This window comes from Notothenia coriiceps, unplaced genomic scaffold (genome assembly GCF_000735185.1).
Source record: "Notothenia coriiceps isolate Sejong01 unplaced genomic scaffold, NC01 NC01_scaffold00037244, whole genome shotgun sequence".
NCBI lineage: Eukaryota > Metazoa > Chordata > Actinopteri > Perciformes > Nototheniidae > Notothenia > Notothenia coriiceps.
This window is the reverse complement of record NW_011369945.1, coordinates 2,234,398-2,260,724: the sequence shown is the minus strand read 5'-3', so window position 1 is coordinate 2,260,724 and position 26,327 is coordinate 2,234,398. Positions and strand designations below refer to the sequence as shown.

General features: G+C 39.8%; 3 protein-coding genes across 5 annotated transcripts in view; 2 read left to right on the top strand and 1 right to left on the bottom strand.

Moving 5' to 3' along the window:
• The first annotated feature begins 3,182 nt into the window (after positions 1-3,182).
• eif2b4 (eukaryotic translation initiation factor 2B, subunit 4 delta) lies at positions 3,183-10,120 on the top strand. 2 transcript variants are annotated; one of them, XM_010793223.1, is made up of 13 exons: positions 3,183-3,242; positions 3,722-3,759; positions 3,851-4,013; positions 4,127-4,321; positions 4,411-4,493; positions 5,743-5,834; positions 5,945-6,059; positions 7,034-7,110; positions 7,240-7,342; positions 7,478-7,605; positions 7,845-8,022; positions 8,128-8,308; positions 8,861-10,120. In XM_010793223.1, the coding sequence occupies exons 1-13, from the start codon at positions 3,221-3,223 to the stop codon at positions 9,058-9,060; spliced, it is 1,575 nt and encodes a 524-aa protein (XP_010791525.1). In that variant the 5' UTR covers positions 3,183-3,220; the 3' UTR covers positions 9,061-10,120. The 2 variants fall into 2 exon arrangements, with proteins under 2 accessions (XP_010791525.1, XP_010791524.1); XM_010793222.1 differs by having other exon boundaries at positions 4,118-4,321.
• A 1,267-nt stretch (positions 10,121-11,387) lies between these two features.
• Positions 11,388-13,557, bottom strand: atraid (all-trans retinoic acid-induced differentiation factor). 2 transcript variants are annotated; one of them, XM_010793219.1, is made up of 7 exons: positions 13,422-13,557; positions 13,152-13,285; positions 12,788-12,856; positions 12,306-12,377; positions 12,093-12,214; positions 11,902-12,002; positions 11,388-11,816 (listed from the first exon to the last, which is right to left on the bottom strand). In XM_010793219.1, exons 1-7 carry the CDS (start codon positions 13,518-13,520, stop codon positions 11,712-11,714), a joined length of 702 nt encoding a protein of 233 aa, XP_010791521.1. In that variant the 5' UTR covers positions 13,521-13,557; the 3' UTR covers positions 11,388-11,711. The 2 variants fall into 2 exon arrangements, with proteins under 2 accessions (XP_010791521.1, XP_010791522.1); XM_010793220.1 differs by lacking the exon at positions 12,788-12,856 and having other exon boundaries at positions 13,422-13,555.
• Positions 13,558-14,224: 667 nt separating this feature from the next.
• Positions 14,225-26,327, top strand: part of snx17 (sorting nexin 17) — a 39,418-nt gene continuing 27,315 nt past the window's right edge. The window contains exons 1-4 of the mRNA XM_010793218.1: positions 14,225-14,983; positions 19,645-19,719; positions 21,785-21,902; positions 24,013-24,077. Coding sequence (XP_010791520.1) covers positions 14,924-14,983; positions 19,645-19,719; positions 21,785-21,902; positions 24,013-24,077 — 318 coding nt within the window. The 5' untranslated portion in view covers positions 14,225-14,923. The remainder of the gene's footprint in view (positions 14,984-19,644; positions 19,720-21,784; positions 21,903-24,012; positions 24,078-26,327) is intronic.

Below are 26,327 nucleotides of genomic sequence, written 5' to 3'. Positions count from 1 at the left end.
CCTGACACCTCTGTCAGGTTAGGGGAAGCTGAGGTGTGATACAGGAAAGAATCAGGAAATTATCATCACAGTTTAATCAGAGTAGAAGTTTGGCTTTCTAATGGCCATTTTGGTCAGATTGAAATAGCAGCATGTAGATATATTGAGGAAGTCACCAGTAGACAGAGAAGGACAATCAGGCTGAACCCAAAGTGGCCTCAAGCTCAACTCCAGCTGCAGAAAACCACAAGAGGAGACACAGCAGAATTAAATAAAGGTGAGTACGAATGCATTTCAAATGTGAGCCATTTAAACATTGCTTTCTTATTATGTATGTTCCTACAAAAGGACTTAATTACACAGTTGTTGGGATCAACATAACTTGGCATGACATAATGTTTTAGGAGATAGCACAGATTTTGACCTTTGCCGGCTGGAAGTCAGAATTTGCTTCACCCTCCAGAGTTATTTAAACACAAGGGAGTTCAGCATCACCGCTTTGGCCTACCCATAAAGGAGATGTGTGTTATTTAGCAGTATCAATCTAATATAATACTTTCAGGGACAAACAAAGTAGGTCATATGTCTCTTTCTGTATCAGAAGGTCCTGCTTTTTGCTAAAAGATAACATCTGGAAAATGAACCTTAAATAGGCAAAAATGTAACTAAATGTGAAAGTAATATTTTCTCAAACCACACTTTGAATGTCTAATAAATCTGTGGCGCAGATGATCGAGTCACGTGTCTGTAGCTCTGTCACAGTTAACCATTGTTAGGCCGGTTGTTCCTGCTACTCTGCAACTGTGACTATATGAAAGGGTGCTTTGTGTCCGAGGAGAATCCAGTTGTTGCCCCTTGTGAGGACATGCTTCCTTATATCGCCATATTAATTCACCACTTATGGAATGTAAGGAAGTGTGTGGTTTCAATGGGACTCGAGCGCCAACCCCACTGGGAAGAAGAGCCACGCTGATTTCATTTTGTACATATTTATTTAAGTGAATGGTAGAAAATGTCAGTTTTCATTCAGCATGAGTGTGCCTTTGTCTGTTTTATGAGATGAGGGAGGGGGGCTGGGGGGTGTCAGAGTTCATGAGCATGTGTGTAAGTGTGTGGCAGGGCAACAGGTGAAAGGCCTTTTCCCTCCTTCAGCTCAGACACATGCTCAGTTAGAATTACTCAGTGCTGATGATCGGGTCTCAGGGACTTCTTGAATAAATTCCTGCCCTGCCCCAACGGCTGACAGTCAAGGAGGATTGACAGACCACAGCTGTCACCCATTATAGCAACTCTCAAAAAAGGAAGAGGGGAGGGATGTCACTGAGAGTGAAGGTTTGCTCCTGCAGGCTGGATTTGGAAGGAAACGGGGCGATGTCATGGGTTCCCAAACCTCTAAATACCTATCTGCTCGGTAACACTTGTTTCTGTTGTGTATATTTCAGTGCTAATGATGTTCCTTTTCTCTCTGTTTCATCAGGTAAGGCTGAAGAGGACATGATGACCACGCAGAAGATGTCCAACTTCCATTTCCTCTCCTATCCTTGTATTTCTACGTCTTCGACCCCCTGTAACCTCTCCTCCTGCTCTCACTGCCCTTTGCAGCTGAAGCAACACACCTTGCTGTGGCTGGTCAAACGGAACCAAGTCAGGTGTTTCTGTGAGGTTTGGTCCCCTTCAACCAGCTACTGCGTCGTGAATTCAGTCAGCGTGGAGTCAAAGACAGAGTGTGGTGTGTGCGGCTTTTTACAGAGGTGGTAGTTTATTGACAGTGATGTTATTTATTTGTTTCTGTAGTTTAGTGTTGGTTGTTCTCTGCATGGTCATTTATGTTTGAAAAAGTAAATAAAGATTTCTGATAACATCAAGTGGTGAATTATAATTTATTCTGAATGTATAAAGTTTTAAAAGTGGTTACCAAATGTGAAATATAGCTTCGTAGAGTAAAATGTCCCAATACAAGCCCATTTGAAACTTTTTTTTGTGTATGTTGGTAAGGGTTTTCTTCTGTTTTATTAGTTATAGAGTGGTATAAAATGTGTTGCCTTTGTCCAAGTATTATTAAAAATAAGTCATTATGTACAGTCAATGTCTGATAATAACACTGCATTGTGTACAACATTTCAAATAAAATGTGATTCTTACAGTATTTGCAATTCATTGTTTAGCATAAAAAGCCTCCTCCAAAAAGTCGAACCTGTATGAATGAGACTTAATATTACTTACCCGTTTTAAAGGATATTTTTGGGAGAAGCTGTGGTCTTCGTTATATGTTCTTCAATATATTCAAAAAGGCAGTAGAAAATAATGGTGTGTTTATAAATGGAATTGGCAATTATGAAACGGAGCATTCTATAATTTTTTCTCACAACCAAAGAATAATAATAATTGTTGGTCTGATTATGAATGCTAATTTAGTTTTTGTTAACTTTGCACTAATTTCCAATGATAATCTATGAAACACTTAAGACACATATTCTTTAAAATAATGTATGGTTCTGTGAGTTTTTTTTAAAACTGCATGACATTCTCTTTCAAAATGGCTATTACAACAGAACATTTATACTTGCAGGATTCAATAGAATTAGTTAGGACCACTTTCTTTTAGATCTATAGTATCCCCCCACATTTTTTAAATATTAACATTTGAACATTTAGACTGAAGGGATGCTTGTAATTACAAAACACATTTTTCACAAGGATTCAATCAGGGTTAAAGAAGTAGTTACTAGTACATTTGGAGATTTAGATTAGTAATACACAATCAGTAATTCAAATAAACCCCACTTTTACCAATTGAATCATTGAAATGATGAACACATTTGGCATCAATAATACATTCATTTGAAATATATGGCGCCTAAATTGGCCCTTCCGCACGACTACTTTTACTTTTGGTACTTAAATTATATTTTGATGCTAATACTTAAATACAATTCGTAATGCAGGACTTTTAATGGTAGCAGAGTATTTTGACACTGTATTGCGACTTTTACTTGATTAAATAATATGAGTACTTCTTCCATCTCTGCTTTAATCCCTGAGTGAGATACGATAGTCGTTAAAGCTTACAAATAAAAAAAAATTATAACAAAAATAAATAACGAATGTAAAGAAATAAAAAAGCAAACTATCTTTTATACATTTACAGGAAACACTTAAATGTTTATCCACCAAGGGGCGATACAATATTTCCAGGGGTTAGTTTGTGCAGCAGCAGAGGAAGTTCAGCAGCATCGTAAACATGGCCGACAGTGGAGTGACAGGTGAGTTCGTGAGAGTGTAACAGCTGGACTTTATAACTGTTCCCAGGTATTTTTATTACTTTACCGTGGGTGCGACGACAACATGTCTTACACTTACGTTCCACGTTTAAAGGTATTTTCGTTTGGCCTGTAGCAAAGTTAATTTCCCTCTATGCTAGTGCTGCTAACGTTAGCATTTCAAGCAAGCCAGTTTAACGGTGTTGTGATGATATTGCATCAGCCTCTCATCATGTTATTTTCTAATGAACAGAACAACTTAAATGGCTGTTTTAAGTTGTCATTGTAGCAGGAAATAATAGCCAACCAGTTCTATGACTGAGGTCGTTAGCATAAAGCTAGTGTCTGCTAACAGCATCACCTAAACCAAAGACCTGGTAGAAGGCTGTTGCAGGTATTGGAGCTTCCATGCATTAAAGAGTACATAAATACTGATGAACCTATTTAATGTCATCATGTATTGTTGTTCTTTTTTTTTACAGATGGAACTGTCGGAAAAGAGTGTATACAACAAGCAAAGGTTAGTATGTTCTCAACATGTGGCACAGTCTAGTTTAAGGCTTCCTAAGATGTAATGTTTTCATGGACTCATGTATTGACATGCTTTACAGATTGAAGGCAAAGAGCTGACCAAAGAGGAGAAGCAGCGGCTGAGGAAAGAGAAGAAACAGCAGAAGAAAAACAAAGAGAAAAATGATGAAAATGTTTCAAAGGAAAGCGAAGAGAAGCCTGTCAGTGCGGCTGCTCCAACTCCAACACAACCCTCACAGAAGGGTAAACATAATGTAGACAGCACCAGAGATTGTTTTAGTCTAAGGCACCCCAATGTGTTACATGAGGCATGTTTCTCCACCCTGAACCCACTGCTTCTCCCTCAGCTCCTTCAGCTCCTTCAGCAGTGCCCGCTCCTGCATCACTTCCTGTGCCTGCGTCAGAACCTCAGCCCGCTAAGAGTAAAGCAGACATGAAAGCTGACAGGAGAGCAAGGCAAGAGTCTGAGAGGGCGTCCAAAAAGAAGGGGGACGCGGGTCAGCCGGCTGCCACGGGCAAAGCTAAAGCAGCACCCAGTGAGCTGCAGCCAGGTACTGTAGCGGCCCGGAGGTCAGCATGTGTGGTGACCATCTGAAGTTATACCTTTTTAAACAAATGTCACGCTTTTATGTTTTTCCAGTGGTGAAGAGGCTCCCAGAACATGTCCAAGTGGACAACCCAGAGGTTTTAAAGAAACTGGCAAAGAAGTTGGAGAAACAACAGGTTAGAAACGTTATGCTTCATCTCTAAGAAAACATGACTCATAAGCCTGTTTGAAATAATGAGCATAAGTGTTAGCTTTTTAGTTACATCTTGAGCATTAACTACTAAATAAACGAGTTGACAAAATGTACAACACACAAAATGTATCAAGGAATACTGTTGATTAAATGAATAAAGCCACCTGTTGCAAATAACATACTATATCACGTATTTAGTTTATTATTTAATCTTCAAGATTTGGTTATTTATTTTTGACTGATCATCAATAACAAGCATTCTATTATTTTGTATTCATAAACTAAATATTGCTTAGTCTGGATGTTATGCTGTTTTAGTCCAGTTTGTCCACCAATAGGTCTCAAGGTAGGTATCTAGACTTTTCAGAGGAACTCCTAAAACAGAAAGGTTTCGCTAAGAAAATAAGTAAAATACAATATGATGTCTGCTGCAGGCGTTTAGTGAAAGTGATCAAGAGGATCTGTGCTCTATCCAGTTACATTTAATAATGCCTGAGTCATCTAGTAACTTTTCATCACAGATTGCCTCATGTTAGGATATCTTACAACAATAACAGTTTTTGGAGCGTCACCAACAACAACCCTAAAATACTCTTCATAAATATTGCAGTGTGTGCTAATCATGTTCCATCACTCGTTGCATGAGATAATAACAGCACTCATAACTGCATGTGATCATACCTGGCTTTTCTTTCAGGCGCCAGGGTGCAGTGCTGCGGCACATTTCGAGGTCTGCCTTCCTTGCATGTGAATGCGTGACATTGACATTTGTCTAGTTTTGTTTGCTAACCTGTATCGTTTTCGTACACCGAAATGAAAGGATGAAAACGTATTGTTTGATCGACAGATGTGCGCGTCTTTGGGATACGTTTGTTTGAAAATGTGTTACATGTTAATGTACATTTTGTTCTTGTGCGTTTAACTCAACACTGAGCTGTTTGCTGTGCTGGATTATGGTTGTGCTGCTCTGTTTGGAGAGTATTTAAAAAAACATACATAACACAAAGATGTTTGTCTGTTGCCAAGGTCAAACACGAACATGTCTCAGTACATTTGATTTGAAAGTAACCTCCCATTAATATGAAATACAGTTAGCTCTAAAGCAACTTTAGTTTTTTCCTCTGGTCAACTGAGTTTGTTTGTGTATGTGTGCTGTGACTCCGTTATAACCTTATGATCTCACTTTTAACCTCGAAATGACTGGAGAATAAAGCCAATGCTTTTTATTTCAGATCCCCCTCCGGTTAGACTACGGCCACAAAGTCAGCCTGTTTTCTCATCTGCACCAGTACAGTCGCAGAGCCCCTCTCACACAGCAAATTGGGTAAGCTGAAAATATACCCTTATAGTCGTTTGATTGTAATCGCGGCAATTTGTTTGAATCCCTTACAATGACTTTAAATCTCATGTATTGACTGTTGTTGTGTGTTGCAGCATTCCCTCAACAGTGATTCATCCTGCTATTGTCCGTCTGGGTCTCCAGTATTCGCAGGGCATTGTGGCGGGGTCCAACGCCCGCTCTGTGGCCCTGCTGCATGCTTTCAAACAGGTACAGAGCACACTCTTTGGTCTTTACCATTCCATTGTCGTTCCTACACAGCATTTAGACCACATGTGTCAAACTCAAGGCCCGGGGGCCAAATCCGGCCCGTGGTAGATTTAATTTCGGCCCGCAGTATAATTTTTAATTACTATTAGATCTGGCCCGCCGGTATATTGCACGCACACCTTCACTCAATCCTGAGGGCTTCCTCAGCTCAGAGCCTGACCACAAACATTGATGAACTTGCACTCAAGATGAGATGCCAAGTATCTGCTTGAACTAGCAACACAGAGCAGCACACTGAGTTTAATGGATGTTTCCTTTTGCACTTTTTTTCTTGCGACAACAGAGCATGTTTGTTTTTTTCTTTGAGGGGAATAGTTTTTTTGAAGCTCTTGTTTCCTGGCCTGTTGAAAAATGTAATCATAAGAAATGACTCGGGGGGGGGAAGCTGCAGATAGAGCCATAAGAAATGAATGCAACTGATTATTTAATGTTTAATGTTGTTTTTATAGGCAATCATTTAAGCTTTGTTAGTTCCAGGTTTAATATGTGCAATAAGTTCATTTCAATACGTTTTGCAATAAACATTGAACCAGTCCGGCCCTCGACTAGTACCCATTTTTTTTATTTTGTCCCACTGTGTATTTGACACCCCTGATTTAGACCGTAACAGCTCCAAAAAGCAAGGCTTCACTCGTTTGGTTCAGTGGGTTCAGACACACTCCTCCTCGCCTAAATGTTTTTGCACTGATGCTGTAACTGATTCATACTCCATCCACTGATCCTCATACAAAGCTAAACCAGCAATAGAGTTCACTTTCCATCTTATCACTCAATAAAATGTAGCATTGGACTCCCAGTTTTCAGGAGCTAGCAATCCAGCTTCTTCAGAAATGATCTTCTTCTTTGATTATTGTTATTACTATGGACCAAATAAATGTCAACAACTAAAGGCAATGTTTGTTCCTCTGCTTTAGGTAATAAGGGACTATACAACACCTCCAAATGAAGAGCTATCTAGAGACTTGGTCAACAAGTTGAAACCATATATCAGGTATGACAACGTAAATCTGATTTTATTTATCATCGGTATAAGTTTTATAACTAACTCTTTTCTTAATGTCTTAAATTAAAATGTACAGCTTTGCACATACATAATGTTCCTCCCCTATTTTCCTTGCAGTTTCCTGAATCAATGTCGCCCCCTGTCAGCCAGCATGGGTAATGCGATCAAATACATCAAGAAAGAGATCTCCAATATTCCTAGTCAATGCAGAGAAGAAGAGGTAAGTGTCACATGATGCAATCCTCATACAATGTTGCCAGAGACCATTAGCTTAAGTTGTTGTAGCAAACATATTCCACAAAGACAGAAGCGTTAATGTGACTGATTATCCTTCTCTTCCACATTTCCTCTTTAGGCGAAGAGCAAGCTGCTGAGCTGTATCGAGCGTTACATCGAGGAGAATATTCTCCTCGCTGCTAAAGCTATCGCCAAGTCCTCCATAGAAAAGATCAGTGATGGAGACGTCATCCTAGTTTATGGATGGTAAGCCTCTCAAAGCTGACTTGTCGGAAAACAAATTGGGTGTCTGGTTTAGTTTGAGAATCTGCAGTTTCCTGTTTCCAAGCATTGCTTCATTGGTTGTCAAGCAAAATGAATACAACACTCATGTATCCAACCCTAAGTCCTGCTTTTCGCACTTTCTCTTCCTTTTTTCTGTCTCGCCCATTACACTCCCGACTTCCTTCCACATTTCCCCTCAAACTACTTATCTCCTCGCTCAGCTCGTCGCTGGTCAACCACATCTTGTGCGAGGCCTTTGAGAAGAAGAGGAAGTTCCGTGTGATCGTGGTGGACAGCCGACCTCGTCTGGAGGGCCGCGAGGCTCTGAGGCGCCTCGTCCAGAGAGGCATCAGCTGCACCTACGTCCTCATCTCCGCTGTCTCCTACATTCTCCCAGAGGTTCATTCACACTTTCCAGCTTCCATAGATAATAAATCAATGAGTAGCCAAAGCATCTCAAATGTATTAACTCTGTCTTTGTGCCTTGAACGTGGCCCTCCGCAGGTATCGAAGGTGTTCCTCGGTGCTCACGCTCTGCTGGCTAACGGTTACGTGATGTCTCGCGTGGGCACGTCACAGATCGCTCTGGTGGCCAAAGCCTTCAACGTGCCTGTGCTGGTGTGTTGTGAGACATACAAGTTCTGTGAGAGGGTGCAGACAGACTCCTTCGTGTCCAATGAACTAGGTATGGAAGCCAGTGGATTGCTAAAATGGACCATAAGTGTTTGTTTCTTTTAAGTTATTTTATTTGTGTTCCTGTCACTTCAAATTAGAGGTTTTAATCACAAATGTCATCATAATACAGTCACATCAATCGTTTTGGTAACTATACCATATTTGCTGATATCAAAAGTCTATTTTAATTCAATTCAAGGGATTGCAACAGATAGGAGACGTGTCATATGACCATTTTACGCAGTGACGTTCAATCCAACTAACACGTATAAAATATGATTTTAAAACTGTATTGCTGGGCTCTTTCAGACATTAAAATGCAAAACAATATATTCATTTTAGTAGAAAGAATAAAAAAAGACCTTGTTTCTATAAAGTGCCCCATTTCTCGTTTTTATTAAATAAAAAAGAGGAATGCAGATAATATTTCCTCTTTGATCATTGAATCAATATCAATAGATCTATGTATATTGATATCCTTACTTAAATAGCTACTGTCTCATTGATTGAAATTCCTTCCAAACATTAGATTAGATCATCTATCTTCTTCTGTGCTTTCCAGATGACCCTGACGACCTCATTGTGACGCGTAAGGGGAGGACCCAGCTGGAGCACTGGCAGAAAGTGCCCTCTCTCGGCCTGCTGAACCTGGTGTACGACGTGACGCCGCCTGACTTCGTGGACTTGGTCATCACAGACCTGGGAATGATCCCCTGCACCTCGGTCCCTGTGGTGCTGCGAGTGAAGAACGTGGACCAGTGAACGACAGTCTGAGCTCAGAGGCCGTTTCTCTGTGTTCTCCATGGTTTGAGCTTGAATGTTTGCACACAACACAAAACACCATGCTCTGAGCATGCAATAAATATATATGAAATGGCATATGCTTTTTAAACAGAGTCCATGTGTGTTTTATGGATGAATTGGATAACTACCAGGGTTTGTTTCCCTTTAAGGTGGGGAGGGTAGTTCTGTTTTTGTTTATACATTTGGTAAAGGCAAGATGTTTACATGGATCCACGTTGAGGTTTATTTACAACAGAACATTTAATTGCCAGTATTTGGAGCAGAACAGTTCCAATGCGGTTGAAAACATGCACTCGTTGTCAACCACAGCATGCCATTTCAAACCAGCCAGAAATGGTTCCCTAATTACAGTCGAAGCTGCAGTATCTGTGAAGAGTTTGTGAGCCATAGAATCCCTCTGCCTAGTTTTTTAATGACCATCGATTCATTGAACAGAATAAAAAGAGTGAGAGGCAAACTAGGATTTCCTGGCAAAGGAACTCAGAAATTCAACGCATGACACTAGCGTGCGTCAAATCTCATTATGACTTGGTATTTTAGTCTTAAGTAGGGAATCCAAAGTTATAATCAGCATTTTATTCCCAACTAACATGGTCATTTTCTACTATTAATTCCATTTATGCAATAGTTTATATTCAGGCATCTTCTGGCTCTTTATTTATTAACTTCTAGGAGTACTTACATGTATCAATTACATGATAAATAATACATTTCATCCAAGCAATATGTACTGTTTGTTATATTTTATATTAAAACTCTCAATCTCATTGTGAAGAAGCATCAAAACCACTTTCACATCAACATATTTCACATTGGACTAAACACATTTGATCAGATACATTCAGATGTGTTCAGATTAAGATGTGCTAAAAGCAGGTGAAGACTAGACAGTGTGCTGTAGTAGTTCAACTCAATAGCCGCATTCACACCGCAGGACTTTCCCTGGTACTTTGGTTCTTTAGTTCCGCTAGTACCAATAATGTCGCGTTCACACCGCCGGGACTACTCAGTGCCGGGAACTCTTTGGGCCATTTTCAGTCCCTGCTAGAGAGGTGGTACGAACCTGGTGATAAAAGAGTGCCAATTTCTATTCTATTTCTATTGGCTGGGCGAATTGCAAACCAAGCCCCGTTAGACTCAGACATTTTTTTGTTAGGCAGCCATTGTTTTCCTCGCTACAAAACCACATCCACACCTGAGCGAGTAGTTTTTTTGTACTTTAAAGCAGTTATGACCACACGTACTACAACACCGGAGCGGTGGAATGATGAGGAAGTGTCGACGCTTCTGGCAATTTACTCTGAGGACGGGATGCAGCAGCTTCTACAGAAAGCAGTTCCCAACTCCAAATGTTTTGAGCGATGTTCGCAAAAGCTACTTGAGAGGCGTGATTCCGTTATTGTGATGTCTTGACTGTGCAATAAAACAAACAAACTGGCGAAGCTTTATTTATTGTGTCCCACCCCAAATTTGCAGAATAGAAGAATGTGAGAGCAGACAGGTGTCGGTGGTTGAATTTATCTACAATGTTGCAACCTTGTGCAGCAATGGCAGGGGCAGAAAGACAAGTCTTACACACATAAACACAAGTAATTTATCATGTCATTTGTTTTAGATAAATAAGGGAAAAACACCAAACAACGGTTAATGTCCTTTTCCAAAATCAGCCTGAGGGGGTAATTTATAATAAATACATAAAGATAAAGTCCATTGTTATCACGTATCTTAGGAAGATATGAACTTCATCTTGGTGAAGTTGATGCTGAATTCACTATTTAGTAGATAATCATGTGACACTTTATCTTTGCACTAAGGTCTGTCTGCTGAGCCTACCTATTATATATATATATATATATCATGTATAGCGGGTGGGCTTTTTACCCCCTCCCCCGTGTAGTTCTTCTTCTCTTGTTTTTTTTTGTACTCGCCGTGAAGTGGTTTTGCGGCCTGCCAGTAAACCCAGAGAAGAAGACGAAGTGACGTCAGCGTAATCTTGCCTCAGGGAAAGTACTGCGGTGTGAATCCGATTGGCACTAGCCCCCTGGCGGATTCAGTGCCGTGGTACTTTAGTGCCGGCACTAAAGTACGGCAAGTCCTGCGGTGTGAAAGCGGCTAATGACTCACTTTTAAAATGTAACATTATACAGTAAAAAATCGAAACATTCTTGATCAGGACTTGGTTTTGCTGTGAGTGAAGCACATGTTCAACATGCAGCAACACTTTGTGAAATTAGTAGTTCCATGTACACTTACACACATTCAGTGCACGTTCGGCACAGATAATATCAAGCAAAGCCTCAGAATTCTCTTTAATATAACTTGCTCATTAATATCTTGTGTCATTTAAAAAAGATAATGAAAGTGGTAACATTGGTATTATTGCCAAAAGGTAGAAATATTTAAAATGTTCAATTTACTTTCTTCCTAAAATTGCACTGATGAAAAATGTCAGTTTTTAAAATGTACCTAAATTAAATAAAGCTGACACACAGTAATACAAAATGTAGTTTAAAAAAAAAGCCTGGGGTCACCTCAGACTTTGTGCCAGCATTTTCCCTTTCGACTATAGCTCAGTAGATCATCAGGGATTATAAAAAGTTGAGTGCAGTTCAGAGTGGCTCAGCCTTACGTCTCTGGGTGAGCCACAGCAGGAGCGAGATGACAAATGTAGAGGCTCCAAGAGGCGCAAACACCTGCAGAAGGGGGAACTCCCCCTGTAGACAATAATAAATAAATACTTAGCTGTGAAAAATGAAGTACCAAACGAAATGATTCAGATAAAGCTGCTCCAAAACATACCTCTCGCAGACACTTGTATCCATGATAGGCGTCAGCACAGCTACACTCGAAGAAGCTCGGGCCGTAGGACGCGCAGAGGGAGTTCTCCGGGCAGTTCATGGCTGAGGATTGTTAATAATTATAAGACAGTTGTCATATTTGACCAGAAAGCTACTGCAGGTTTATGTTAAGTGTATTAGATGGTAACTTACACAGCTGTCCGGTCTGGTTGCACGTATCTTTTTGGCCTTCACAGAAACGATTTCCCTTATTGACCTCTACCTTTTCCCAAGAGGTGTTGCCCCCTGGACAAAATATGTCTTCTGGTAAAATCCTATCGACGCGCAAAAATAGAGTTATGAATAATTCAAATGTTATTCTCGAGAGCTGCTGTCATATTTGAGTTTCTGTAACAGAATACTTACATGTAATTTAACTCAATGAATCCTTGGAAGGCTGCTTCACTGATGTTGACAATTGGATTGAGTGAGAGGTCTCTGAAAAGCAACAGTTTGTAGGCCTATTGTGAAAAATTGTTTAAAAGACAAATGGTTCCATAAAAATACAGTGAATAAGATGTGCATTCATTAGTCGAGTTTGGTTCCTTGCTAGAATGAAAGCTAGGATTAAAAAAAGTTCACGTCTCCTACTGCCTTAGAATTATACCAATATTACAGATATATAGAGCATTTGCCCATGTACATTTCTATGTTTGGGGCAATTGTAAATAACAATTTATAATGCGGAACATGTGCATCATACAGTCTATGATGTGAAAATAATCATGCAGAATCAACATGTTCTTCTTTGCATTAATAATAACCCTTCACTATGGAAGTGTCAAACAAAGTCTTGAGTTATTTTGTCTGTATCCTATATTGTATGAAATTGTAGTAACTGTACATACATCATTACTGCTGTTGATGCTCTATGAAGATCCTCCACATGAGTTAGTGAACAATAGGACAGATCCAACCTGACGCAAACAAAAAACATGGTTGGAACATATACAAAACAAACATATTTTTTTTAAATCTAACTTTTAAGTGTGGAAGCAGAGTAAAGTTCATATTTTTAAACTGAGGGGAAAGGATACATCATAAGCACTGGCAGCTTTTATTAAAGACTGTTTTTTTTTTACCAAGTTTAACTTATCTATTTATACTAGTGTCCTGTATAATATTTGTCTTCCTCCACTTTCAACATACGTCATTTATAACTGACATATTCACATTTCCGATGGACCCTGAAGGCGACATAAAAAGTCCTACCCGATGATGTGTTCAGGGTCACTTGTGTTGTCATTTCTCAAACAGCATCGTCCTTCTATCCGACCAGCGGATGAGGAGCAGAACCGGCCCACTGCAGTGCCATTAAGGACAGCACCGCTGCAGAGCTCACATATCTGCAGTTACAGATCATGACGAAGGAGAAAACCGGTTGTAAACAACAACAGCTAAATTACATAAAACATGCTGTTGTGTACTATGTGGTTACCGGTAACAAACTGCAGATGTTACAATATCAAATCCAAGTCTTACCTGCAGATCGGTTACTTGATAACTTCCGTAAAAACATAAATTAAAGACCAAAATAAGCACTGCAGGTTTAAGCTGGCTGCACCCAGCTTTCATTTTCATCGACTGAAGTCATATGATCCTACTGTAGCGGACACGTGACAGGAAGCTGTTCCAACACTTTATCCACAAATCCAACTTAATTTTGCGCTAAAATTGCGCATACACTCAATTTGCAGCAATTCATGTACAATAATAGAAAACACAGCAGCTACTGAATACATAAAGGAAACATCTGTTTTATTTTATTTTTGCTGAAAAATTTAAACGTATTAAAAGAATATCTTTTGTAGGTAAAAAAGCCTTTGCTTTAATTTAATTGTATTGCAAGTTATAAATTATGTATGTAATACCTTCTAAACCTTCGACCATTGTCCCTTCATTTTAAGTCTACAACAAGTCAATATAGATTATAACATTAACAGACCTATTTCATTACATTTCTCAAATTGTTGACAAAATGTAGACGCATTTTTTCTGACTAATGAATTTTGACTGCGCTTTCACTGTCACTTTGGGATGCACCAAATACAATTGGGACTTCTAGTAAGAATATTTTTACAAGATTCAAAATAAATAATAAAACATGTTTTTTATATTTAAAACGTTATATTATACAGGTATTTTATCAATTGTAAAATATGTGTTGGAAATTATGCTAGTGTGCTATTTATTCCTTACTCGCGTAATATGAACAACCCCCGGCTGAAACCGAGATGGTTTCGCCCATAAGGATTGTTGCAATGCCTCTTGATGGGCCACTAGATACACTGAACACATAATGGCTTGACGGCCCTGGTACATCTGCTTTCTCTGCGATTTTATCACATTTGATCTATGAGTTTCCTCCCTCGCCGCATTGATTTTTCATCAGCAAATATAGGAGGCAGAAAAAACAAGCCAAACCACAAAAGTGCAACTGTCTCCCCTCATATTTGGAGAGGTTTTGCCATCGGCTCTGCGACGCTGTGAGGTTTGCAGGAAGCAACTGCACCTTTTATCCCGAAACTTCATCTGGTTACGCTCATGAAAACAGTTACCTGTACACGTTGAAACTCAAATATTACAGTAGGTGGTTTTAAGCTATCAAACATTTTTTTCAACTAGGGGAAGAGGATATTTTAACGCCAAAAACGGAGGTGCAATTACTTAACACTTGCAACATGGCTGCTGCGGGGACAGCAGTGGGAAAAGTTTGACACTGACGTGGGAGAAGTTTTATGCGAATGCTAGTTGGTACATGAGTTGTTGGACAGATATTAAAGTCGTCAGCAGCCTCCTCCAGCCTGGCAGCCCTTTACGGACTTACAAACAAGTGGATAAACCGTGTGAAGCCTCCTCCTCCTCTGTAGTCACCGCCGACAGTCACTGCAGAGACTTTGTGGGGAACTGTGGTGTCTTCTTCTCCATCGGAAAGCTGCAGTGGCGTTCAAGGACTCAGGCAGCAGGCTGTGTTTCGAGCTAAAATGCATTTTTCCATACCCGAAACGGAGGTTCGCTCGGGAGAAAATGGATCAACCTATGTGGTGAGCATGATAATGTGTGGTTTTGTTTTACCTGCTTTCACCTAGCTGTAAACGCTGGCCTCAGCTGGCCACAGGTTGGGCTAATGTCAATGCAGCAAGAGTGCTGATGTTTACTGTTGTAAAATATATCATAGTATCAACACTGGTGCATCACCACGGGCCAAACCACTGCCAGTGCCTAATGCAGTAAAAACATGATTTCCCTTCTAAATCATCTATAATTAGACTACAACATACTTATTTGTTTCATAAATACAATTACTGTGTTTCATAAGAATACTCCCCAGACACTTGTTTTAGAGATTTAAAGGGAAAGGGTTTTAAAAGAAGTTGAGTAAAGTATTTTCCACCTCTTATACATTCTTCCTAGATGATATGTGATTCTGTGAGGCCATTGAATGTATCATTAGGACAGTAACCCCCGTTATTCATCATGATTCAACACTATTGTTGGCATTTATCTGGTTGATGTTGTAATGTGGCTCCATAATGTTGATTGCTATGGTGTTGGCCATAATTGACATGTTGTCATTTAGTTTCAAAACCACCTGAAGAGACTCTGCTTCATCACCTCAGACACAAGATTCCTTTTATTTTTTTACAGGTTTGAGTCATGATGAATTCTCTCTGAGATTTGACAAATGCCCCCATTGCATCATAACCTCCTTCTTGTTTACTGCCACAATTCTTTAACATTATTGTCAAGTCCCCAAACTAACAGCATTGAGTTGTTGCACAGCAGGCTCCCATTGTGTGTTTCTTTCATTTGATTCTCTTGCCATTGTGTTTAAAAGGTCCTACTTTCATTGCCTTGGGACATTGGCAGACATGCTTTATGTTCTGAGAGTATAAGTTATTAAGGTTGTGTAATGATTGCTGTAGTGAAGCATCATAGATCTAAAACAGTATAAAGTTGTGTTTATCTATCTAACAGATATAACACTTAATACCAGTCACAGTAAGTCAGGATCTTTATACAGTCTACGGTCAGGATAAACTGCCCATGCTTGGCATTATTTTTAAAAACAATTTCTCACAAGTCAAAATATTATCTTATTTTCTTGTGTTGCTTGAGTGTTAGCTCAGTTGTTCTAAACCTTTGGTCAGAGGACCCCCATGACTTCTTTGAAGAGTTCCAGAGTTCCCTTGAAAATAGACAATCATTGATTTTCTCTTTTTAATGCCATATAGAAGTGAGGAGGATGACTTTTGTGGTCGTAGGTTTCACTTCCTCAACTGTAATGCTGATCAAGCAAGTTAAGCTAAATATAAAACTCTGGTCTTAATCATATCTAACAAACAAAGTCTTTTCACATGGCAGTCTCTAAATCTTATCAAATCCGGGTCTGTGGCGCTAAAAAGTTGGGAACCTTAGACATTATTGGTGTCCGTATGTATATTCCTATAAACTAGACCTGAACAAAAGTCATTACGTTGCCAGGAAACAGCTTGGACGGCTTGGGATCAAGTGTATTTCCTGTCAATTGTTGATATGATATGAACAACCACTACAAAAACAAATCATCTTAGATCCGTTTTTGAATATAAGGTACACAATTACATAAAAAAAATCTATTGTATCAGATTTTTTATAGAATGCACAAACTCTGATATTCACCAGATGGTTGAAATAACATCTGTAGCATCTGATTTCCATGTGACATCATGAGCTGCTCTCAGTTTTCACACACCCGTGAAGGGCTGTTGTCCATCTTGACTCCATGTGCTCTAAAGAGGAAACTAACATTTGAATTATTATTGAACGTGTCGGTGTGTTCAGTGTCCCTGCTGCTTCACGAAAGTCCAAATCAGCTTTGGATAAAAACAAAGTTATATCCATTGTCTCAAAGTATTAAAAAAACGGATTTTATATCCCAAAATATAATTTCAAGTAATATAATTCATGTTTCATCCATATTGTTCTGTAAAAACCTACTTTTGTATTTCAAATCTCAACTAGTAGATTCCAAAATTCAAATGTTTAGGTGCCATCTCTGACTTTTTTTCTACATGTTGACCCTGTGCCGCAGTGGGAACTTAAAAGCAAAACAATTTGTGTCCACCTCAGCTGGCAGCCCTGTGACTGTCACAGCGACCTTCCTGTACCCAGCAGACAGGAAGGGACTTTGCTTGATTATAATGCTGAGAGATGGGATATGTAACTTGGAACCAGTAAGCCACAGAATCTGCCAAGTTTGCACACTGCCTTTTGCAATAACAAGTGCTGCAGAATTTTAAACATGGTGCAAGCACAGACATATCTATTTAATTGTTCAGTGCTTATACTTCCTCTCGTATCTTCCTCTGTGGTTCACACAGTGTTTGTGGGTGTGTAAAATAGACTTTGGTGCAGCTTGAAGTGGTCATGACTCATTTACTTTGGACGAGGAACAGGTCAGATTAACAGGTTCATTTAACCCCTTTTTAAATGTTTATAATATTTGGAGTTTATACTCAACAGCATGCGATATAAACTGAGTGACTCAGAGGTTATTCTTAAAAAGTGTCAAATAAACATGTATTAGAATTCCTTTGACTGGAATAGCTTTCCCCCACACTTGTGAAGTAACTCCAGACTACAAAGCTAGAAGTAGACTTATTGAATATCTTTATCAGGTCAAAAATGTAACGACCAGTTGAATTCTTTGTTTTTCAATACAAAATGTCTTTGGCCTCAAAAAGAGATTAGACTGGGATAAAAAGTGTACGAAAGAACAATAGATAATAGTGTTTGTATTGTCCCCGAGCTAAACTGCTTGCGATTCACAAAAAACATAGGGATATTTTGTTCTGTTATCAAACGGAGCCAAACCATTCTGCATACTCATTCTTCCTTCCTGCCTGGATACTGCCTACACACACATCTTTCAGTGAATTCGTTGGCCTCCCTCCAGATCCTTCAGCTATCCTCTTTCCCTTGAGAAGTTTCACTTTGCACTTTGTTCAGCTGCTGATTGGTTTCATAGGTCAGCAACAGCAAGTGCCTGCAACAGTTTGTTCAGTAATGTTTCTCAGGAAGCTGAGGTCTCTGGAAATGCAAGAGCAAGTATTATTGTAAATAACAAAATATCAGTTTTATTTACTGTAGCCGGAGGCACTATGTTTTCTGATTGTCCGTGCGTTCTTCCCATTCTTGTGAACGCTATCACTTAGGAACGCATGCAGGGAATTTCTTCACATTTTTTACCACTAGGAAGAACCTAAGTAAGGTCACTGTGACCTCGCATCCATCTTATTCTTGTGAAGATAATATATCAGAAGTGCTTTGTTGGAATTTCCTTACATCTGGCACATTTACTTTGGACGGACACGGATGTAAACTGCAACTGAATGCTTGTCGGGGCCTTACAACCACAAGACAATATTAGTGCATTTCAATTTTTTCCATAAAAAAAAATCAGCAATATGTACTACCAAAAGTAGAAAAGAGGATTAATCATCTTCATGTCGTATTTATTTCTTTTCAGGAGGCGATAGCAGCCACTGATTGTTTTCAATCACAATATTTTGACCAAAGCCCTTCTTGGCAGGCTTTGTGCATGAGTTATCGTCAATAGATTCTGCGGTGGAGGCATTTCTGTCTCATGTTTCTTTTTAGGGATTTTATCAGAAAAAAGGAAGAGGATTGGAATAACAGTTAACAGGCTTGTGGTACCTTGTGAAACTCACAACATTCTTTTAGAGTTCAAGAGTTCTGTTCTGTAAGCGAGCCTGTGTTTGGGCCAACTTAAAGGATATTGCTCTCTTCCTGAGGACAGAACTGGAGTATCACTTTGTTATTTGTGTAGGATAGTATCATTTTCAGAGCTTATTGAGGCATCTGATGTTGGAAGCACAATGGCAAGCAGATATTTAAACTCCTGATTCTAAGTAGTGGTTTTTGGCGGAGGACTTTTCACTGATTTCCGCTTTCTCTGTCTGTAAAAACAAACACAGGGGTGTCTAAGGGAAAGGATTAAAGATTCCCCATGTGATATTTGCTCAGCGTCTGCAGTATGAAGAGAAACGGTTTTGATTGTAAAGTCAGTAGGGTTTCATATAATCCTATTCACACTTCATTCATTAGCTCAATGAAATGATAAATTGAAAAAGGAAGAGTGAGAAAACAGAGAGATGAAATGGATTAAGATTGAGTTGTGAGGGAACTTATCTTGTGTTCAAGGTATAGGAAGTTAACTGTTTTTTATGGTTGGTTTTATTTCTGCAATGACTTTATAACCTGGGAAATGCCTCTGAATAAAGTACAGTCACTTTGGCGTGATGCAATGACAAGTTTTATATTTATTTAACCCCATATTCAAAGACAATGTAATATCTATATTTCCTTTTTAAGTCAATCTACGCCTCTATATATACCTTACTATCTCTTCACACAGGGTCGAGCCAAAACAAATGCTAACTTACGTTCTAGTGTTTTTGGAAATGTATTCATGTCAANGGGAAATGCCTCTGAATAAAGTACAGTCACTTTGGCGTGATGCAATGACAAGTTTTATATTTATTTAACCCCATATTCAAAGACAATGTAATATCTATATTTCCTTTTTAAGTCAATCTATGCCTCTATATATAGTTTATTGTTTTGCCAAGGTTTTCAGACGGGTCGACACCAGATTGTTGTCCAGTCTCTCTCCTCACATTTGACTTTCTCTATCCCACAGGCCTACAACATCCATGTGAACGGCGTGCTGCACTGTCGGGTACGCTACAGTCAACTTCTGGGCCTCCACGAACAGGTAAGGCCTCAGCCATCACAACAAAACCCAGCGCTGTTAGTGTGCGTCAGACCAGAAGAGACTAGTCTGCTTGTGTGGACGCTGTTTAAATGCCAACACATCCACCCTGTGTGACCTTTCTCTCGTCTTTGTAGCACTCGGTCGATACTCCGGCCTCCCGTCACTTTGAATCACGACCACGGTGGCTTGAAGTCTTGTGCTGTTATTACTTGGGTCCAAACTATTGCTTGTAAATAGGCAGCATTGTGGAAGGAGGTTAGAGGGGGCGGGCGACATGGAAGGAATGTCCCTGGCCTTTCTCTTGGTTCACCTGCTCGCGAAAGCAACTTAATCTGAGAGAGAAATGTTGTAGGACAGTGTTGAGTTGCCTGCTCTGAAGCATTTTATAGCCTCTGCCTCAGGGAAGCCTCACAGAGAGCTGGAGCTATTTGTCAGTGCTGTTATTCATCAATGAGTTCAGCATCTACTTGTTGTAGGGCTGCTCAATTAATCGTATTTTAATCGCGATTACGATTATGGCTTGCAACGATTACGAAAACAATTGAATCGAAATAAAACGATTTTTTTTTTAATTATTATTATTACTTTTTTTTTTTCAGTTGAATTATACTTAAAGTTCAGGGTAATCAACTGTTAAAAACATACTGTCCACATTTTTTTTTTTTCAATAAATGGATGTTTTCAAAGTCAATGAATAATCGCATTTAATAATTGCAATTACAATTATTGACCCAAATAATTGAGATTATGATTTTTGCCATAATCGAGCAGCCCTAACTTGTTGTGTGTAATGCTTTAATTGAATTGACTTGCTTGTGAAATTGCTTGACTTGTGTGAAATATTCACATGCATTTTCTGTAAGGGATGGATTTATTTCCTGGACTTCTAGCTGACTTCCTGTGAGCTCTCTGTATGCCACAGCATATACTGCATTATAGAAGTGCCCAGTGTCCTGTTTTCATACATTAATAAATAAGCGAGCAAAGGCCAAACTTTGCTATCTCTGTCCTCAAGTCGTTGCTATCTAGTCTGACAGTTGCCGTTTCCTGGCAACAGGGTGGTAAGAAGTCACACTCAAATCTTCAACAACTGACCCAAGGGGGGCCTTCCTGTGGAGCATGCAAGACCCCAAAACTATCTGGTGATTACCCAGTTAATGCTGAAAATAATTGAATGTAGATTGTTGTAACTGTTGTTTTTTGTTATATAAAGATCTGTAACAAGGTCACACTTCTACCCGAGATTAAAATAAACAGTGAAAACAAAAAGAGTTCTGCTAAAAATAAGCTGTACGAGTGCTTATTTATTTGAAATGTTGGTAATCTGACTCATCTGTAACCGTTGCTTTGTTTCTGAGAGCTGATTTGTATGTGTGACTGGTGCTAGCTCTGGTGTACTGAAAATATAAAGGGCAGTATGAAGGGATCAAAATCACCTCTCCTCCTCCAGCACCCGCTGTGCAGCCCCCCCACCATCCCATAAGTGCAGGACCTGAAGGTTTTATAGCGAGAGAAAAATGCGTCTTTGTGAATTCTTAATGATGAGTGGAGCTTTCGCATGCAGTGACATACAGGTTCAATTGAAACCTCATTGAATGTGTGATTTTTAGATCTGACTGTGAGGGCTCAGTTAAAGACTCCCTCGGTTCAAAGCTACCAGCCCTAGGATGATTTAAAAAAAGAAATGGGAAGAAATGAGTCAAGAAGCTGGAAGACAAAGTCAACTTGGAATAACTAGACGTTCAGGGTTCCAGATGTGTCTGTCTGTGTGTGTTTGTGAGTGTGTATTGCACGGAAACTCCACCAGCTAGTAATTGAAACGGGGCTTAAAATAAACCTGTGATTCATATCAAACAGCATGGATGTACCTCCTGGAAAAATGAATCCAAGACTCTTTCATTTAAGAGACTGCTGCTCTCCACTGAAGTTTAATCATATCAACTCTTCACACATGGTCTCAATTCAAATACAAATGAACTCAACCATCTGACTCTTCGCCAAAATAGAGAAAAAGCTCGGGTTGCATAGCCATCCTCACATCCAAACGTGTGTTTTGTACCAACAGATAAAGAAAGAATATGGCAGCAACGTGGTACCTGCTTTCCCTCCAAAGAAGATCTTCACTCTGACTCCTGCTGAGGTGGAACAGAGACGAGAGCAGCTGGAGAAATACATGCAGGCTGGTAAGTTATTCATGCAGAATGGACTTCTTACAGATGGCTTGTATTGCATTTCACTTCATTTCTGGTGGAATTTAAATTCCAGCTACAATAGGCGCGTTCACACCAAGTACTTTTCCCACAAAGGTTCCTGAGAACTCTTTAGTTCTCATGAACTAAGTACAGATCGCGTTCACACCGGAAAATAGTTCCTGGGGGTGGATTAGGCAAATGAAGCCGCTGACGTCACTTCTTCTTCTTCTTCTCTGCTTGGGTTTACTGGGGCAGGCCGCAAACAAGTTCACGGCGTATACTGCGGCCCAAAATCCCCGGCCGGAAGTCCCCGGAGTTGGGGACTGGCTTCAGAAGCCTTCCGAGTAAACGGCCAGAACGCCGATACCTCCTCATCTCCACCGCTCCCATGTTTTCTTTTGTGTTGTCATAAGTTAGTCTCTCTGCGTTTCTGTGCTGGGCTAATGCTAATAATGCTAATGCGAGGATAATAAAATGGCGGCTAAACAAACGTTTTTGGGAGTTTGACGGGGCGTGGTTTGCATTCTGCCCAGCCAATCAGACACAGGAACCTTTTTCTCCCACGAAAGTCCCTGTTCTCTAGCAGGGTCTGAAAAGGGGGTAAAAAAGGTTCTCTAGAACTAATTTAGTTCCTGGGACTTTTTGGTGTGAACGCAACTAAATCGTAGTTCTCAGGAACCTTTGTGGGAAAAGTAATTGGTGTGAACGCGCCTATTGTGGTTGTTTTCGTCAGTTTTCAATTCAGCTACCATTCTTTTCTTCATTGCAGTACACATACAAACACAGCACACACACAATTTCATTGACATGTTTGTCTGAATAGGTTAGCTCTGTAGCTGCGGGGAATCCAGCCATACAGTGGTCTTTTAACGCCACATAAAAGCATTAACGTGTTTCACTAAAGAGCTGAGGATCTGAGCCAAAGCCTCACTAGACAGAGTTATGCTGACACACCTGAAGGAAAGAAATCCCCCACTCAGGATTTCAGACCTTTTTTTAGAGTTTTTAAAAGTTTAATGGGTTTGGATTCTCCAGTGTTGATGTGCCACCTCCAGGGATACATACTTAGCTTCTCTGCGAATTGTAGTTTAGAATGAATAATTGTATCATGAGACTAGTTATTATGTTTTGTAAACGTTCCTTTTGACAGCTTTAAAGCTTTCCTTGTGAAAGCCTTACACGTTCCAGATCCCAATTGGAGTTATTTTTATCCTGATCTGTGAGGTTTCTCAGCATATTTCCTTAATTTTCGTAAACAGGTCAAAGGGTGAACTTATGCATAAACACACACAAATAAATGGAACTGGCAGCAGTGCAGAGGGTTAGTTTTAATCCTCTCAAGCACTGGCCGTTACAGAAGAACAAGGAAGCGTTGTTCAAGTGTGTATTTGCTCATAGTCTGGGAGCATACGCATACAGGGTGTTCTTGGCCACAACTTCACTTGGTTACATCATGGCTTCTAACATAGTTATGGAAAATGAACTGCCACAAACACAATCTGCTGTGACGCAGATGGCTCAGATCTCTGACATTGTGTCAAAGGGTTGGACTAATAGCGCGCGCGCGCGCACACGCGCACACACACACACACACACACACACACACACACACACACACACACACACACACACACACACACACACACACACACACACACACACACACACACACACACACACACACACACACACACACACACTTAGTCATTTTATAGTCATACAGTGTCACACAGATAATTTAATGCTACCTCAATAGCGAACTAAAATACATGAGCAGGAGTTCAGATAAGTGGTTCATTTCGTCTTTTGTTTACCAAATCTGAGGAATACATTCTGATGTTACTTGCTTTTCATCATTAACAGTTCATTTAACGTGAGCCAGAAAGAAAACAAAAGTAATCTGCAATTAAGCTAAATTGCCTTGGTAAGTGTTTTGAGAGGCCAAACCCATTTCAAACGAACGTAATAAAGGTGTGTGATAAGAATTGGGAAATTGCTTCCCCTGAGGAGATTCATGATAACAAAGCTGCGTTATAAATTAAAACCATAAATATCCCTTCATAATAATAATAATAATTATGTTTTATGTGCTTTTTTACAGTGCGCCAGGATCCCTTGCTCGGAGCCAGTGAATTGTTCAACAGTTTCTTAAGGAAAGCCCAGCAGGTTAGTTGTGTTTCTTCAATCTACTGTACTCTTCTTGCATTAGTGTTGCTTCACTGTGGTCAACAGGCTGTGTCAGGGCGTGCTCCTTAAACCAAAAGGATGATGCAGTCATTTCTGCATGACTAGTCATTGCTGTTGGCAATGCGGTGGAGTGAGGTAGCTGTGTTCTTACCGTTTGACGCAGTTACAGGCAGCATGTTGTACTCTTATCTCGGGTTATGTAAGATCTTCCCGTAAAGCAAGTTGGTTCGATGTGTCAGATTCAGTTTGTCAGAGATGAAAATGAAGGCCCAAATATTAACAGAGTGTGTGGGCGCTGGATCCTTTGGAGAGATTATATCATAAAAAATAAAAAAATAAGCCACCTAATGAGTCAGCCCCCCAGATTTGCCAAAAAGCTTTTTCTGCTGTACTAACAAGACTAAAGTGGACCATGCTGTAAGACACAAGCTTTATAGTCTTACTTGCCAGCATTGTGAACCCGGAGATGTACCCCAAAGTTTTATGATAGAAATGTAAACATAAATTGCATTAATTAGCATCAACTAGCAGATTTTGGACAATAGCTAGCAAATGGCTTGGCTTTTTGAGAAAATTCAGGATGTTAAAGGACATTTTTAGGATCCAAAATGAAAGAAATCGACCCAAAGTTCATCTTAATCAGCCCACCAGGAATACAAAATGGTCACTTTCGGGTTAAAACTGCCATTTTTGATCCTGGAAATGTCCTAAACTGATTCAACATCCTGAAAAACCTCCATAACCACTCCATAATTGTCTAAATCGGCCAAGCAATTTTTTTAATATTGTCTGTATATGCTAATTAATGCAACGTATGCTAGTTTAGCAAATTGTCTATTACTATTATTGGCTGCCTGATAGAAGGATTATTTCAAACAGTGTGTCAATGAACTATTCAGAATTGGTAGCTAGGCGAGTTCGTCATCATTCAAGCTGTGACCCGTATCGCCAGGAGGATTTTAATCCAATAACCTTCATGGACACACTCATCTGTCTGCAGCCACGTCACACCCTCTCTGTTCTTCCTCCCCTGTCTTCCTCTCTCATTAGAGTCTTTGTTTGACTCTCTCCCCCCCCTCCCCAGCCTCATGTACAGCAGGTGCAGAATAATAGATGAGTAGATGAGTTACCTCCCGGTGTTGTCGTTTCATCGCACCTTTAGAGGCAGGGATGTACTTGGAAGACCCCCCGCTGAGGGAACAGGCAAGATGAGAGATGATTTTGCAGTGGTGGTGGTGGGACACTGCCTGGGGACCAAAGCTGGGTCATCCATTTCTTATTATCATCTCAGAAGCTGTTATTTAGAGTCTTGAAATATTAATAGGGTTTGCCGGTTTATTTTTCTTGCTTTGTTATTCATTGATTTTTTTTGTCATCGTTGGCCTTGTTCAGTTAAAGAATGAACACACACAAACACTAACACACACACAGATACACATACACATACAGACAGCAGCAGCAACTAATGAATACACTCATTAATTTCTGTGTGGCATTGGGATATATATATTTTTCAATCAATCAATCCGAACCGAACCCTGTGTCCCTCATAATGCCTCATACTGCTCATACCCCTCGTTTGCAGCGCTGTGAGAGAAACGCGGATTTTGGGTCCTTAGCTAAAAAAAAAAAAAAAGAGGAGGCGGAGCTAATGCCTGATCAGAATTCTACCGGAGATAAAGTTAAATTCTGCTGTGTTAAAAACGCCATCCTGTACGACGGAGTATTAGGGTCACACTTGGAAGAAAAAAAACAGAGATTTCGAGAATAAAGTCGCAATAATACGAGAATAAAGTCATAATTACAAGATTAAAGTCGTAGTTTCATAAGTGATTTGAGAAGCGGACTTGGAGGAGATTGTCTCCTTTCTGCAGGAGGAAATGGCTGGTTCTGGCCGATTACATTACATTCAGCTGACGCTTTTATCCAAAGCGACTTACAATGTGCATTCAACCAACAAGATACACACTTGAAGAAAACAGAATCATAGAAGTACATCAGGTTTCATAGAGCTAAAACATTTCAAGTGCTACTCAACTGATTTTAGATAAGCCAGTCCTTTATTTGTATATAAGTGCTTTGTTAGCAATTCTTTGTTAGTAATTCTATCGCTCGAAGTGGAGTCTAAAGAGATGAGTTTTCAATCTGCGCCGGAAGATGTGTAAGCTTTCTGCTGTCCTGATTTAAATGGGGAGCTCATTCCGATTCCACTACAAAGGCTATCGTTCG